The 16,607-nt window shown below is 40.3% G+C and overlaps 2 protein-coding genes across 10 annotated transcripts in view; one reads left to right on the top strand and one right to left on the bottom strand.

The window, feature by feature from the left end:
• The window catches only part of ccdc30 (coiled-coil domain containing 30), a 42,198-nt gene extending 40,332 nt beyond the window's left edge, over nucleotides 1-1,866 (top strand). For 5 of the 6 annotated variants that reach the window (XM_083768437.1, XM_083768438.1, XM_083768434.1 and 2 more), the window contains one exon: nucleotides 66-1,866. In XM_083768437.1, the coding sequence (XP_083624563.1) occupies nucleotides 66-273 (208 nt within the window). In that variant the 3' untranslated portion in view covers nucleotides 274-1,866. The remainder of the gene's footprint in view (nucleotides 1-65) is intronic. The other variant, XM_083768436.1, reaches the window with a different exon arrangement.
• An 864-nt stretch (nucleotides 1,867-2,730) lies between these two features.
• znf362b (zinc finger protein 362b) lies at nucleotides 2,731-16,030 on the bottom strand. 4 transcript variants are annotated; one of them, XM_083768429.1, is made up of 9 exons: nucleotides 15,919-16,030; nucleotides 13,408-13,471; nucleotides 12,845-13,100; nucleotides 11,152-11,259; nucleotides 9,021-9,369; nucleotides 8,310-8,534; nucleotides 6,629-6,707; nucleotides 6,000-6,158; nucleotides 2,731-5,079 (listed from the first exon to the last, which is right to left on the bottom strand). In XM_083768429.1, exons 2-9 carry the CDS (start codon nucleotides 13,468-13,470, stop codon nucleotides 4,963-4,965), a joined length of 1,356 nt encoding a protein of 451 aa, XP_083624555.1. In that variant the 5' UTR covers nucleotide 13,471; nucleotides 15,919-16,030; the 3' UTR covers nucleotides 2,731-4,962. The 4 variants fall into 4 exon arrangements, with proteins under 4 accessions (XP_083624555.1, XP_083624556.1, XP_083624558.1 ...); XM_083768430.1 differs by having other exon boundaries at nucleotides 9,021-9,366; XM_083768432.1 differs by having other exon boundaries at nucleotides 9,021-9,336.
• Between the last annotated feature and the right edge of the window lie 577 nt (nucleotides 16,031-16,607).

Here is a 16,607-nt window from a genome sequence, read left to right as displayed (position 1 = left end):
TGCTCTGGGCATTTCCTTTTTCATTTCTCAAGTGTGTGCGCCTGCCTGTGTTTTTTTTTGTTTAGCAGTCTGACGCCGGGCACGTGCGACCCGCTGGGCATCCTGGACGCCATCTGTCGGATGAAGGTGGGCGAGAGCGTGCTGGAGGGCACCCGGACTTCTTTCTCCAACACCCAATCCCAGACCTCCGAGCTGGGGTACTTAAATCTGACCTCCCCTGTCATTCCTCCAGAACGCAAAGACCCAGAGGAGAAGCCCCGGTGTGGGGATTGACAAGGTATGAAAGGGTTGGTTTGGGAGCCATCTTGTTACATGAGTTACAATGGCGCACCATCACTGCGTTCAGAACTTTTCCCTCGTCTGATTCAAAGTGCAAACTCAATACCTTGTGACCCTAAACGTTTACTATCCAGTGTCTTATCCAGTCTGTCCTCTAAACTAATCTAATTGATAGTACAAAGTGGAGGTATTTCAACTTAAGGATTGAGCTCAAGCCAAAGTCCTACAACATACAGTGTCAAACACATACAATAGCATTGTCTACTTCCATTATAATTGTTTTTCTGAACAACATTGCTTTCGCTGTGGCATAGGTAAGTGTGATGTGAAAGGGATTCAAGGTTGATTTGTTTTATTTTATTACCCCTTGTAAAAGAGTATTTTCAGAAAGGGGCTTCCACTTCATTTATGCTCAGGTATTCATTTCTCAAGTGCTATTTGCAACTCTAGTGGCATTCTACAGTATATGTTCATTCCCTTATTTGGCTTGGTGATACGTTGTCTTCCAGGGTTATGCTTTGGGTTGGTACTAAAGTGAACACGGTGAAGAGGATAATTTGCTAAAAGCAAGCCTGTGTGCATTCCGGCGTTGCATGTATGTGGTGATGTTCGTGTAAGACTAAATGATGGAATTTGGAGCTTGTTACTTAAGCAATAACTCATGACAGGGCATGGTATGGCAATTTACCATGGCCTGATGGAGTGAGATATTTTATAAAATGGTTACTAAATATGGAAACATAAAAATCATAGACATATCCCAATTAAATTATTGTTAAAACAATAATTTCTTTACACAAATGCGTTTTACAAGAAAATAATCACTGACTGCCTGCACAAACAAGGTGGTTGCAATCCTGATTAAACTAGCCATTGTGAAATTAATCAATATTGTTCTTCTAGCAACCCACTTCCTCAAAACTGCATTAGTAATGCCTCAGAATTGACTCTTATGTACATTGTGTACCTCTAGTACACAAGATGGAACAAAGAAGCTTGCTGAAAGGCAACAGTCAGTGACACAGCAGTTTAGCGACACCTAGTGACAAAGACGTTAAGTGATCGCAAAGTACGCCTTTTTTTGTCTTGGAGTGATATAGAACTATCAGAGCCATAGTATATCATAATTATACCATACCTATAGTATCAACCATTCAGATTTATTTGTATAACAAATAATACGGACATGAAACATTTATTTACGATTGGCTGTCACATTAATGTCCAATATTGCAACTCTTAAAAACAGTCCCAGTCAACAGATTAATCACCATTCCAAAATCAATACTTTTGACACTTGTGCATTATTGCTTACTTAACTTTTAAGCAAAAGTTGTGGCCCAAACATTTGGGCACTATTAATCTGTGTGTTTACCTTGGAATTTGTCCAAATGGTGTTTGCCTCCGGATGCCAAAGCAAGTCCTAACTCTGGACCAAGCTGTATGGTGGTGGTGGTGTGATAGGCAAAGTAAGATAATGGCAGACCTCACACGAGTGCTCAGCTAATGTCAGGTAGAGACAATCAGACTGATTTGAAATAAGCACTTTATAAAAGGTACATTTGTGACTTGGTTTACATAAAGGAAAGAACGGTACTTTTACGTAAAGTTGCCTATGGGATGATTATTATTTTTTTGGTTGGCTCATTGGTCATTATTATCGTACATTGTCAGCACTTAAGTGTTTCATAATTACAGAATTACAATACTGTATAAATGTGGTAAATACTAAATGTATTGGTTAATTTTTTGTCTGTAATGTAGAGATTTTGTCAGATGTAGAGTATCTAAATATTCTGCTATAGCCAGTTGAGTATTTACAGCTGTGTGAAATGCTGACTTCAGCTTAGTTATTCTTTGTAATTTGAAGTTGCCAGTAAAAAGGAGGATACCGGAAAGGAATTTCTATTTTTAGGGTACCCAGGCAATGGTGGAACTACTGCCTGTTTTTGTAACTGGTCACAGTGAAACTCGATGCCAAGATACTTTGCTAAAGCTCGATAAAATGGAGACAGACTTTTTATATGATATACTATCTAACTGTGATCAAGAACAATCAAGTTATAAATGTTGGGATAGGATTTAATATGCACATATTTTGTACCACTAAGAATAGATTTGTTTCCTTTTACGGTTAGAAACCCCCAGCTTGTACACTGTGGTAATTGTCGTCCACTTAGTCGTCACCGTGCCTGAAATGACAAAGTGTTTTAACTTTGTCTTACTGGTAAAAATGAATACCATCTTAACAAAAAAATTACTTGTGATGTGGTAAATGAAATACTATCACAGGCAATAACTTTACTCTTTGGTGAAGTTGAACCATGTAAATACAAACATATTTTCATAAATAAAGAATTAATTCACAATCCTGCAACATCTTTTTTTCTTATGTGTCCTGTTTTACTAAAACAGCCTGCTGCCTGATACAAAATCCTGCCGAGCAATGAGTGAGTTTATAACAGTCTGTTTATTAAACAAGGTAAAGATACAAAGCTTTTTTTTTCTTTTTTAAACATTGATGTTCTTAGTTTTACTTTTCAGTCTTGGCTGTGCATATTTAGTTATCTAGAAACTTGTATATGAAACCACAATGCAAGACAGGAAAAAGTAATAAATCTACGCAATTATCTTTTTCATAGAGAACATGGGTTAAACAGTTATCATACAGTTTACAGCTTGGGTAGTCCATGCGAAAGGAAAAAATAAAATATGTTTACAAGACGGAATACTGCAGAACACAACAAGTAATGGAAATAGAATGGTCGTTTGCATGGTAGAACAGTTAAGGCTTATATGTAAATAACCGATATAAAACGTGAATATTATTAACATACAACATGTAAATCATTACAGTAAGTTCATAGATAAACATCTTTTACAAAACCCGAATAGAAATAAACGGTTTATGAAAACTTAAAATAGGAACTATAAATGATTAACATGATTTACCATACAGCAACATGTACATTTTTCTCTAATCTCAAGAGGGGGAGAGAGAAAGAGAGATTAAGTTGAAGAGGCAGGGTCCGTTGTTTGTGTTAAATGATGTTTTCAGGCCAGTGGCTTGAGTAATAGTTTTTTTGTTTTGTCTTTTATTCTTTTGAAAACATACTATATACTGTATATGTATTTTACATTATTCTCAGTTCCACCTCAGACATACGTCGAGCCATAGCACCTTTTCATTAAGTACCCTGAAGAATACAGGGTACCTCTAATTTGTACCATTCAGAGGTTAAAGTTACAGTAAAAAATACATCAAACCAATACTGTGTACAATGAAAAGAATACTAAAATAAACAAAAGAAATATTGCGAAGCATAAGCATCGACTCCATGTTAACTTGTCCTATAGGCCCATGGAGTAGGACTTATATGGAAGTTCATTTTAAATGGGTAAAGCTTGTTAATATGTTTATATGAAGGTAAAAATACTATTTATATATACGTATATATATTGGGTCAAAATAGCTGTAACAACTTCACATTTTGGTCCAATGGTTTACTTTTAAATATATTTTTCCCATTTTAACAGATTTCATGTCTGCTTGAATTGATTTAAAAAAAATTATATCACGAGCCAAAGTCTTAAGCGTTAAGTAGATACATCAATTAGCAACAGTATGTTTCTAATGCTTACAAACAATGTCCATAGCTTAACTGAACAAAATAGTGAAAGCAAATACGACTTCTAATATTTCTTTCTCACAAAACAAAACAGAAAACCTGAATATGGTTCATATGGCACTAGACATGAGGAAAACAATTGGAAAATGGAAGGTAACTACATAGCAGTGATGGATCATAATGCAATGATCACAAACGTTGCCATTGAATGTGGCGGATGAAACATTTGGGGAAATAGTAACCTTTTTCTCTATTTTTACCTCCTAAATGATCTTAATACAATCATAATCATAATTGAATTGTCATCCACATTGCTCCGATTGCCATTCTCCAAATTTTGATTTCTATGACCCTGTAAACGTATAGTTGAATATTCTTTTTTTAATTACAAATAAAAGGTATAGAATAGAAAAGTTAACCAAAACAAACAACACAACTTTCATTTCGACACAAATACTTTTAGCTGCCTCAAGTAATGCCTTTTTGACGCCATGTGACAAGATTAAAACAATTTGAGCCAAAACCACAAGGCCTAAAAGTGCTTTAAGATTATCTTTGGATGTCTCCAGATTACACCCACAAAATATTTTTTTCTCTTTTACTTTCTCAATTCCTTTTGAGAGCAAATTTCATCTGGCACATTTTGGGAAACCATTTCATGGAATAATAAACAAAAAACAAAACAAAATCTAAACAAATGAGTTTTCAATTTAAGGGCCAATGCATCCGGCAGTGTACATGACGCCTACGAAAGTGCTTTTTTAGATCTGACGTAAGACATTCCTAGCCATTGTATCCTCTGGGCAATGTCGAGCTGCATCGTTACATTCATAAAAACGCTGTGCTCATCTTGACAGGACGTGTCAAAATGGAACGAGAGAGGGGGGACGTCTTGGATGCTGTAATCAGCACTGAATGCTTATGTCAGCTGTCATATGCTAATGTAGGCTTTATGTAGATGACCGCGTGTGCAGGGCCCCTAAAAGCCAGCCTCACGTGACTAATAAATCCAACCTACTGCTGCTGTGAGTAGTGACTGACCGACTGGGGGACCTCAGATGAGGGAGATGCGTATGGGGATGCTGGGGGACTCGGTCCTCTGTGGTGACTGATGGTTCACTAGGTGCTCCACCACGGTGTGTTTGGACATGTGCTTCATAAGGTATGTCTCCTGTGGAAAAAAAGAATGCAAACGGGGGTTTGCAATGTACACGTTTATTAAAAAAACATGTTTCACTAGACCTTGACAGTAGGAAGGGCTGCGGCCTAAAACGTTACCACATAAGTAAAGATATAACTGGGAGCAGACATTTGGTCTGCAGACATTTTTATTCTTGATCTGTGACTTTGTTTGTTCTGGCACCCAGCCTACTAAGGTTAGCTAAGATGTGTGTCTCTTTTGGCCGTTTTTCAGCCTCCTCTGCTACTTGACAGTAACCTATACTAAATTATAGTATAGTACTAAAGCATACAAATTTCACTTATCGTTTATGCCCACCCGTTATGTTATACAGTATATCAAAATCCATCTAGCCGGATAAACTGTACAATTCCTCCTCAATATGCAAGGGATAATTGACGGCGCGCGGGTCGTTGAGAAATAACTCCCGACAGGATGATTAAACTCTGAGGTGAAGCTGATGGGTTTAATTATCCTGCTTATTAGATGGCTACTTAATAAATAAATTGGCGCAAAAGTAACAACAAAACCAGCAAACCAACAAAAAAGTATTTCCTTGCTTTCGCCTCGGAAATCTATATCTAAAACATGTCTACTTCTCGCATTAAATGTTTTCAAAAACATTGAGAGCAATGTTTAGCTCTTAGCTGTAAACGACTTTGTGCGTTTGTTTGCATGGCTGTCGTTTGGATATGGCATCAAATCAAGTAGCACAGCAGATGCTCTGAGCTTTTAATGTGGGGTATTCGAGAAATGCAGCTGGATGACAAATTCTCTGCACTCTCCAAAAGTACAAAACATTTAGAATCAGTTTAGTTCTTTGGAGTGACTAAACAGAACATTTCAACATTGACATTCCGTCATTAGGTAGACAGTACTATTCAAACCTAGGTAATTTGAGGTGTACTCACTGAGGTGTATGCTCTGCCACACATACTGCAACAGTAGGCCTTAGCATTTTTTATGGCGTGCGCTGACAAATGGATCTGCAGTGATGCTGAATCTGAGTAGGCACGGTAGCAGTTAGGACATTTGTACGGCTTGTCTTTGTTGTGCTGCCTCTGGTGAGACTGTAATGGAAGGACAGAAAGACCAAGATAATGATCAGTTATTTTTCTTGTAATGGCAAAACAAAATGCAACAAACGTTTTTATATTCATTAGGTAGTTATTGCATTATTGGACACTGGACTGTACGGTGTAGACCGACAGGACGCCTGTGGCAGAGAGGTAAAGACATGCAGCAATGGTCTCTACAAGTCAGAACTGAACTGGGGACAGATTGTTGGGAAGATATTTGAGATTTGACAAAATAATTTAGGCTGTTTCCCGTTTTTCTGACGGGTCTTCCCTTATTCTCATCACATTACCATTCCACAGATATAGTCATTCTCGTTCTTGTATAAAGGGTGTCAAAGTTACATTCTTTCCATCTGTTGTCACTCCCACGGTACATAGACTGACTGGCCTTTTAGAGTGAGGCCATATATATATTATGTGGTCTTACCTTTTCCATGTAGTGTGTATGCAGTGTTACTCACCTGGAGGTTAGAAAGTTGGGTAAATGCCTTTTCACATCCAGGGTGGGCACATTTATAAGGCCTATCACCAGTGTGGATTCTGTGGCAGGAGGAAGGGGACATGAAGGATGTTGGATTACTCAAAAAACTAGAATCCAGTGCATTCCTCCTACAGTATATAAATGGAATGCATTGGATACTTTACAATATCTTGGGAAACACATTAGCCATTCAGAGGTTACTATAGATCAGTGGTTCAAATAACTCAAGACACTTCAGTTTGCCTAACACAGACCTGGGCATTACACGGCTGACTCAGACCTGCCTGTGAAAGGTTACTTGGAAATTTGAAACGTACTTTCTAATTTTACCTTATGTGTGGACTAAAACGGCATTGCTTTTATTTTGAAGCCTGTTTATTCACGTACAGGCAATGTGTTTCCTGCCGTGAATTGTGTGTGATTGACAACCTGTTACAATTCATTAATAATAGTTAAGTTGTCTCTCCTAAAATGAGAGACTTAACTTCTGCTCTAACAAACAGAGTTTGGGCATGAGCTACAGGGCCTCACAGCTGGCATTATATGCTAAATAGATTTAGCTTGCTGATAGCAGCAACTAGCCTGGGTTCCAGCCTGAATTGATTCTGAATTGTCACTCGCTACTCAGTCTGGACAGTGGCTGCTTGACTCGGATTTCATAACGTCAACTGTTATGTTATGTTGTTAGTTACTGATACGTCAACCAGCGTCACTCTGTCCATGCTTCTCACTGTTGAAAGAAATAGTACCGTTTGAGACTAAAAACCTACGGTAAGAAGTAAACGATGCATTAGTCCACTGAGATTCAGTAGTACAAAATAAATTACGTCTGTGTGGGTTGAGTTTAGTGAATGATAGGGGACGTTGCAGGACAACAGCAGTAGCTGCGCAGTGCGCATTGATACGTCAAACTGGTGTTTTTCCTCAATCCGCACCACAGACCAATCAGAAGCCACAAGGACTTTCCAAAAAGCGGTGAAAAGTTTACTCTGTCCGAAAATACCAAGGATTCGTCAGCAGACGAGTCAGTGACTGATTTATAAACGGCTTCGAGTCCGTGTTACTGCAGTGTTGCGTAGCATAACAGTGACATCACTGTCCGATCCTTGGTATCTATCTTTACCGTTCATGTGTGCTCAGCGAGCAGTAATGAAACAAAACACTACACGTGGTGACGGTACAGGATTATTATTTAATAGAAGATGATGTTACCCAGGTAAAGTAATGTGTGCGTCACTCTAAATGTTTAACTAAAGTTTTCCACATATGTCCAAATTAATTTCTGAAAAAGACATAAGTCTAACGTTATATCATTGACCTAAATGCCATTTAGGTCAATGATATAACGTTATATAATAATAATACAGCAGCGGGTAGCCTATTTAAGGGCCAGTCAACTGTCTTCTGTGAGAACGTTAGCCCAACCGAATGAGTTAATATTATTTATAATTGAGTTCAGCCTTTTGTCCCGGCCCTCCACGGCCCCTTGGGAAAAGTAATTGCCCACCCCTGACCTAACACCTTTAAGGTAACTAGAATTTGTTCACAAATTCACTTATGTGGTTCCTGTAATGTGGACTGGAAATGTAATGGACCCCAGGAAGAATCCCCATGCTTAGGCAAGTGCTAATGGGGATCCATAATAAAGTAAAGTAACTGACCTGGTGTGCTGCTGCAGATGTGACAGCTGGCGGAAGGAGTTCTCGCAATAGGAGCAGTGATAGGGCTTGATTCCCAGGTGGATGCGCAGGTGCTGAGCCAGATAGGAAGCATTGGCAAATGACTTGGAGCAGTGGGGACACTTGTGGGGCTTGGCCTCCGTGTGAGACTTGGAGTGCATTTGCATTTCTGACTTTGAGAAGAAGGTAAGTGGACACACTTTGCATCTAATGGACAGAAGAGGACAATAACAAATGTTAGTGTTATTGAAGACTACCAATAACACAGACTATGATATATTAACTATAAAGTAGCCTATTAGATTTTTTTTCTCTAAACTGCCTCCCCCTGGCCAGCTGATGGAGGGGAAAGGAACTGGTTGGAATAACGTGTTCCTTCCACGCGCTACGTCCAACCAGGGAAACTCCCACCCTGTCAGGTGTAAAGGAGCAACTTGGACACTCAGGCATGAAGGAAGCATGAGTTCAAGTCCGTTGCTCTCCCCTTGTCCCCCATATATGGGGACTAGGTTGGTGGAGGGTGTGTAGAGGCCAGGATCACATTAGATGATTGACACAGGGGTGAAAAATGGGTTACAAAATCGTGGGATAAAATATATATATATATATATAAAAAAAATGTTTTCTGTGGGACAATGACCTGATGAAGATTGAATTATCTGTACAACACAAAGTAACTTCCAGTGTCCCAACCTGTAGGTTTTTCCTTCTTTGGGTGCAACAGTGATACAGCCTTGGTCGTGTAGGAGGGGATAGGGCACCACCAACAGTGGACCTGTAGCATTCTCGGCCTTGATCTTCTTGCGTCCCCGGGGGGCCTTAGGTGGGGGCCCTAGGAGACCCGCCAGGCCCCCGACCTTCATATGCTCCATGCCGGGGCCATTGACCAGTCCAGAGATGATGTTGACCGGTGCTCCACACAGCCGGTTCTGACTGCTGGAGGTGGGAGTGGTTGGCGTCAGTGCCTCTGAGGTGCTGTGGTTTTCAGGCCGGGACGAAGGGGCCAAACCTGTGGCGTAGGGATCAGACAGTAGGTAGGCTACTGCACATTGATCGGTTAATGCATACACCCAAAACTGGTTTAGTTGGCACTCAATCCTACCAGTGTATTTGACCAGTATCTTCTGTACTTTTAAGAAGAGACAAACAAGCACTCTCAGTTTACCGGGTGCACGCCTGCACGGCTCACGAAGAATCACTAATAGAGAAATAGCCAGCACTCCAAAGTCCTTCTGGTACATGTATTGCATAAAGCTGCACGCACAAACAAAACACGGCGTCAAGCCTTCCTCAGTGTGTATATGAAACAATGCAACACTTGGGACACATTTATAGAGGGGACCTGGGTGTGACACTAAAAGCGGTCCGTCTAGAAAAGGGGCTTTTCCAATTGCTAGGCCTCTTTACAAATCACAATTCACAATAATATATGCCCCCAACCTCCCGTTATAGGCTATACATACATACATTTACATACAGCCCCTTTTCTAGACGGACCGCTTTTAGTGTCACACCAAAGTCTCTTCTGTACATTTCTCAGCTTTCTAATGTGCCTCAAGGGTGTGTGTGTGCATGTGTATACATTATATACAGATACAATCTAAATATATGCACATTCTGTTGATTTCTCCTGCCACAGCACCAATATAGATCGACAAAGCTTTCTGCAAATGTTCTACTTTTTGTTACTATTCACTACCTTGCCATCTATTACCACCCACGTGATGTTTATCCACTAGTAACTAATCATAATGCCTACACAGACAGATACATCATTGTCATAATGGATCTACTATTTTCTGCAAAAGCCTTCCCCACAATACCAGAAAACTGAAAATATACTAGTACAGACCATATAAAATGTATATAATAGTATACCATATAGGGCTTGTGGTTAAAGGTATATTCAGTGATTTCACTCAAAAAACCTTAGGTTTCGTTTTTGGCTGGGACCTAAGCCTTTCATCCAATCAGGATAGAGCCAAAAACGAAACCTAAGGTTTTTTGACCCCCAGGGGTTAACTGGGTACAGGGAGGAACTACTTATATGGTCAGCACACTCTATAGTAGAGAATATTATCACAACAAAACAAAAAAATAAGTGATATTTGAATTAAGTGAAATCACTGAATATACCTTTAACCAAGGATGAGAGAAGACACCCGAGATGTCAACTTCATCCAATAAATTAACTGCTAGTATGATCCATTAAGTGGACTTATTTTTATTATTCTATTCGTTTTAACCATGACGTAGGTTTAATGCCTACTCTTTAAATAAAAGATTAGCTGCAATTGTGTAGCATAGTTTCACATAACTCCTCTGCAGCTAACTGTGCAACGTTGCATGCACAGTGAATGCTGAATGTATATATTTGGAGAGTTATGTATAGTGCACTGCACTATTTTTAGTATGTGTTGCAATGTCCCCTTGTTTATATGTTCCCTGTTGTCCATGTCCTAGATGTGTCAGTATGTACTGTTGCTGTGGAAGTCAAAAACAAGCATCTGTTGTGCACTGAATCTGAATTAGAGCCAGACCAATATATCGGCCATTATTTTACTTTTGTTGTCAAATACACATTTGTGAGCTTTTAGATCTGCTATTTTTGTAACGCATTGTAAGCTTGTAGATTTTTCTAATTGATTAGAATTAATTTTGCACTTTTTGATATATCTGTCAAAACATTGGTAATCGGTGGACAGAGTAGATTCTCGGACTCTCCAAAATTGCGATGGGCATCAGACCCAAATGTCTGCCATAGGTCGGCCTCTAGTTAACAGGGGTGTTCTGTCATTCACACAGTGAACAGTGACTCCTGTACCTGATCGATGGTTGATTCTGCCAGCTTGTTCTGACATCTGTCTTAAATGCCAGTCTTCCCACAGTCCCTTCGCTTTAACCGTCGACTTGTTGTCATCCATATTTCCATCTGAGAGGTTGTGAGGTGAGGACAGATTAATCAATACACAATAAAGTTTGAAAATTAAAGAAACATTTTACAACGCCTGTCTCTATATCGGTACTGTATTATTTCCAACATTTCCAACTCTAAGGATGAAGGTCAAAATGAATACTGTGAAGTGACAATCGAGACAGAGCAAGTGCATTCTCCGGAAGCGATGTCGGATGCAGTGTCGCCGCCAACTGATGATGACAGCCGCGGCAGTGTTTCTGCATTGGTCCGACACGCTACCCCAAACCCTAACCTCACAGGGAAGCCACTGGTACGTTTTAACCGGCAGCCCATGTCGGGAGCCACGGGTGAGTTTTAACCAGCCACGCATGTGTCTTAACCGGCAACGCGTGTCGGGAGCTACGGGTGAGTCTTAACGAGCCACGCATGTGTCCGGTCACGCATGTCGGGAGAGCAGAGGAAACACTGCGGCCGTTATCGACTGTTGCTGTGTCTGGAACGACTGCCACCGCACGGACCGGCAGTGGAGGAGACACTGCCACCGCACGGACCGGCAGTGGAGGAGACAATGCCACCGCACGGACCGGCAGTGGAGGAGACAATGCCACCGCACGGACCGGCAGTGGAGGAGACAATGCCACCACACGGACCGGCAGTGGAGGAGACAATGCCACCGCACGGACCGGCAGTGGAGGAGACAATGCCACCGCACGGACCGGCAGTGGAGGAGACAATGCCACCGCACGGACCGGCAGTGGAGGAGACAATGCCACCGCACGGACCGGCAGTGGAGTGTCATAAACCCCCCCCCCCCCAGCGATGCATCTGACGCTGCTGCCGGAGAATGCACTCGCTCCTTCTGAGAGTCATGTCACCTCATGAATGTTGTTGATTGATTATTTTATTTTTTCATTTGCAATATCATTATTGCTTAGCGAGTTCTTACTTCAAGTTATTGATAATGAAGGTAAACATCCTGACAGAATATATATCATTGCAATGCAACCTGGGTTGAACCTGGGCACTGTTTCCCATAGAATTAAGTTGTAACAGCGGTGATGAATATATTTGTTTTGCCCTCAAAATGAGAAGTCAGATGTTGCAGAGTCAGTGGGTATGGGATCAAAGGCTTCATGTCTATCTGTGTGTATTATATAAGATCATTATTAAATCATCAATTATCAAATGTTCATTTCATAAATGTTTCCTTTACAGGTACAAGATGTGCACTCAACCTCCTGACAAATCTGGTCTAGAGTCTGGAGTCTCTGGACAGACAGCCATGTCCTTTCCTCCACTTACAAGTATGTAACTGTACACAAAGCGTCCACACTGAGAACAATAATATAACTTTAGTTTCTAAAGACATATGATGGAGCCGTCTTCCATCGTTAAAAAAATATATAGTAATAAGTGGCATATAAATATAGCTGCTGAATGCACCTAGGGGGGCAGTCACACAAGCCCAGATGTTGTCCACTTCAGTCTGTGGGACACATACAATAATGTAGTACAACTGGCTTTAATTCTAGCAATTTACTTGCAACTCATTTAGACTTGGGAACCAATGCCAGACCAAACAATGGACATCAGACTGTACCTTGTCCAGAGCTGGAGGTGGGGCGGGCGTGTAGGGCGATGTCTGGCTGGCCAGAGCCCTGAGGCTGAGAAGGGTGGTGGCTTGACACCTGCTGCTGCTTCTGGGACATACCGTGATGTGCGGAGCCGTCAGAGGGCGAGGAGGACACCAGCAATGACTGCTGGGAGGGCGTGGAGGTAGGTGGCAGATGTAGGGGTCGGATCTTCTCAGCCATCAGCTGCTCCTTGATCTTGTTAATGAGCACCAGGTTATCCAGCTGAAAGGTTTAACGGTTCATGCTCAACAGACAACAGTCACCATGTGTGAATGTCATTCATTCATGCCTTCCAAATCGGGAGCATTTTTTTTAAACTTCATCACCATTTATAGAATCCGTGAGCACGAAATTGTCCATTTGAAATTGGGGGGAGGGAGGGGGGGACGGGAAGACGACATTGAAAGATTCACTGTTTTGGTCAGGGATTCCTGCCGAATGGCTCAAAGGACATTCACACATGGACACAAGGCAGTGGAAAATGGCAATGTCACAGAAAATAAAGTCTACGGGGTAACTCGCTTCTTACCTGGGTCGGCATGGAGGGAGGTGGTGGCCAAAAGTATGGGTTGTTGAATCGTGGCTCTGCCATCCTGAGATAAAAATAATGTGTTATCACTCATATTTTAACATGACACACATTATGAAGTAATTGTGTGAAATAGGGCTGAATGATAATTGGGGAAACAAATGTAATTGTGTGATTTCAACAAATCGTTTGTAAAACCAGTTACCAAGAAGTCATTAAATTCTAGTTACCAAGAAATTAAATCAGGTGAGTCAAACCTTGCCACTGTTGCCAAGTGCTTACTCATGAGGCCATGTTGGGTTTCTGTAGTACTGTGTGGTCATTCACATCCTGTTCTAAAAGCTTGACTGATTGTTATCAGATGGATGAATGTACTGATTTCTTACAGGTTAATCATGGGAAAATGAAAACTGTCAGTGTGTGTTTCCTATTATAGGAGGTAAAAGTGTTTTAGTGCAATATGAGTGACTGGCCCAATTTTCTTTAGCTATCCTTTGCAATGACTCTATTCAATGTGCATATCGTTGCTGTCGGGAGGAAACCACCCAACTTTTTTGTATAAATCAGTGCTATTGAACACCCTTTATGTCTGTCTGTTGTTTCGGACAAAACCTCTTAACTCCACTGGAGCCTCAAACTGTCTACTAAAGCAACTAACCTCACCACCTCTCATGCAAGAAATTGACGATATATAAAGTCACATCCAACTTTGATGAGGCAGTATTGCTTTGTTTGCAAAATATAAGGTTTTCTTAATTTCCTGAAAAAATGAACAATTTGGAGTTACTTTGGTTTCTTCCCGCCATAGTATTAACCAGTGGATGTCTAATACCGGTACCTTATTTATGTTCAATTGGACAGACAGGACTGTGTGCACAAAGTTCTCAATCAAACATCATCTTCACTATAATGCATATAAATCAAATCAGTGTATTAGGTTTAGCCCATTTAGAACTAGTGCAACGTATACATACGTAGTTACACCATTCAATCCACATGCTATACCTCAGTGTCTCATTAGTTGTTGCTATATGTGTAGCAACAAAATTATTATATTTAACATTTTAATAAGAATTTAACCTAAGGTTTTCAGAAACCTTAGGTTAGGTCTAAATGGGTTAATATGTATTCTGGACACTATTAAGAGACGAGTCCTGGGGTTTGACAGCGCGTGGCAACTTGTTTACACAATTTCAGATGTGAGATTACTAGTCACAGTTAGTGCACACAATTAAGTACAGTATGTCACTAATATATATATATATATATATCACACACACACTTTCACTTACTGCACTATAATCACAGGGTTTAATTCATAAAATATTTTAAAATAGTAACAAATAGGCCTAAGTATGTCATAATGAGGATATTCCATTAGTAATTATAAGAATAAGAACAGATCATTTGGGTTGGAAAAAATATAATCACTGCTTTGAGGAAGATGGTTCATGACATGTGACCATTCAGTTCAGCACATATTATTATTATTTGGGTATTGTTATTATACAATTATTATTTCAGAATAATACGGGCTCTCACACCTCCTGCCACGATCACGCTTCATACTGTATTGTCAATTATCTATAAATGACATGCGCACATGATATTCTGACAGGCACATTCATAAAAAGGTTAATACAGTCTATAGTCTTAAATATTCCGCAAAGACTGTTTTGACCGTGAATACATTATGTAATGATAGACAAACATATCCCTTTGTCTGAATATGAATTCGTGGAAATAAGTATTATAGGTCGCTCTGTTGCGAGTAAAGAAATACATATATCATCATAGGAAACTTCATAATTTCTACTTGCAGACGTAAACCGCTTGCGAACATGTGTGATGTTCACTGATCGGCGCGGCGCTCCTCCCCGATGTAACCCAGACGTCTTGTCTAAGACAGTTTTGTTAAAAAACATTTCCAGACAAAAGAGAAACAAAAATGGCAGCCCTTATTTTTATAAGGCGGGACGCCATATTCTGCAGACCCCAATTTTTTAGGAACATTACTGACATGTTGTCTGGGGAGGAAACGAGACCTAGTCGACGCTGACACACAAAAGGTGTGTTTGTCGCGTCAAAGGCATGAAGGATTGTTTACGGGGAATTGCATGAGGTTTGAATAGCCCGGCCTCCCCACCACTTCTTTAAAAAAAAATGACACTTCCTAGAAAACCATGCCCTGCAAAAAAAATATAGCACGGAAATACAACTAGCCCAGATGCTGTCTACTGTCTCTAGTCTGTCTGCCTCGACCTAAAACAAAACATAACGGATAAAAAGAACAGCATCGGCGCGCACACCGCCTGCTCCCATGAAATACTGGACCATCTGGACCTAAATGCACTTTTTTTTGTTTGTTTGTTGTTGTTGTTTTTTTTTTTTACATTCTGCAACTTTTTTGACGAATCAAAAGCCAAGTCTATAGTATTTTCTGCACAAGTCACGCGCATCTCGACGTTATGCACACTCATAAAGACGTTGGAAGACGTGCACATTAAATACCTGATTGTGTCCTCCTGATCGCAGAGAGAGAACAGATCTAGGCTATTATTATAAAAGGTTGGTGTTCTCTAGCCTGACTGTGCCTCCAATCCGGACCACCAGCGCTTCCGGGTCGCTTTGTTCACTTCTGGGTAGAAACGTACTGCGGTCACACTCACAGTGCACACGCACACACACAGTAGACGCCACGGGGATTTCACCTCCTGACGATAAAGGAATGTACATTGATTTGATTGTACTGTGTACAGAAACATGCGCAAACCACCGCGTGGGGAGATTTCTGAATGGATTTTCTCCCCTTCCTTATAAAATGCCACCTTTTTATACGTTGGATAACTGTTTACTATAAAATTGCTTGAACTGGTGTCTGGTTAATGGACCAAGTTATAAGCGTTATTACACAGCTACAGTGATCAGTCAAAACGGTTTGGCGTTATAAACATCTTGTTCACTATATTAATTTTATTATTTGGTATTACCATGACTAACGTGGTGTCAAGTTTCTGTCAACACGTTAACATCATGATAACAATTGTTTTTATATTATAATAATAATATTAAGGTGCAGAGAGAGGGAGTGTGTGTGTGCGTGTGTGTGAAGAGAGAACAATTCAAAAAGTTTTTGAAAAGTAAATTTTGCATGTAAGAATAAATATATGTAATGTAAAATGAAATATATTTAGATGGTT

This window comes from Protomyctophum parallelum (genome assembly GCF_964188405.1).
Source record: "Protomyctophum parallelum genome assembly, chromosome: 7".
In the NCBI taxonomy this organism is placed as follows: Eukaryota; Metazoa; Chordata; class Actinopteri; order Myctophiformes; family Myctophidae; genus Protomyctophum; species Protomyctophum parallelum.
The sequence above is the reverse complement of the archived record's forward strand: the minus strand, read 5'-3'. Positions and strand labels throughout refer to the sequence as shown.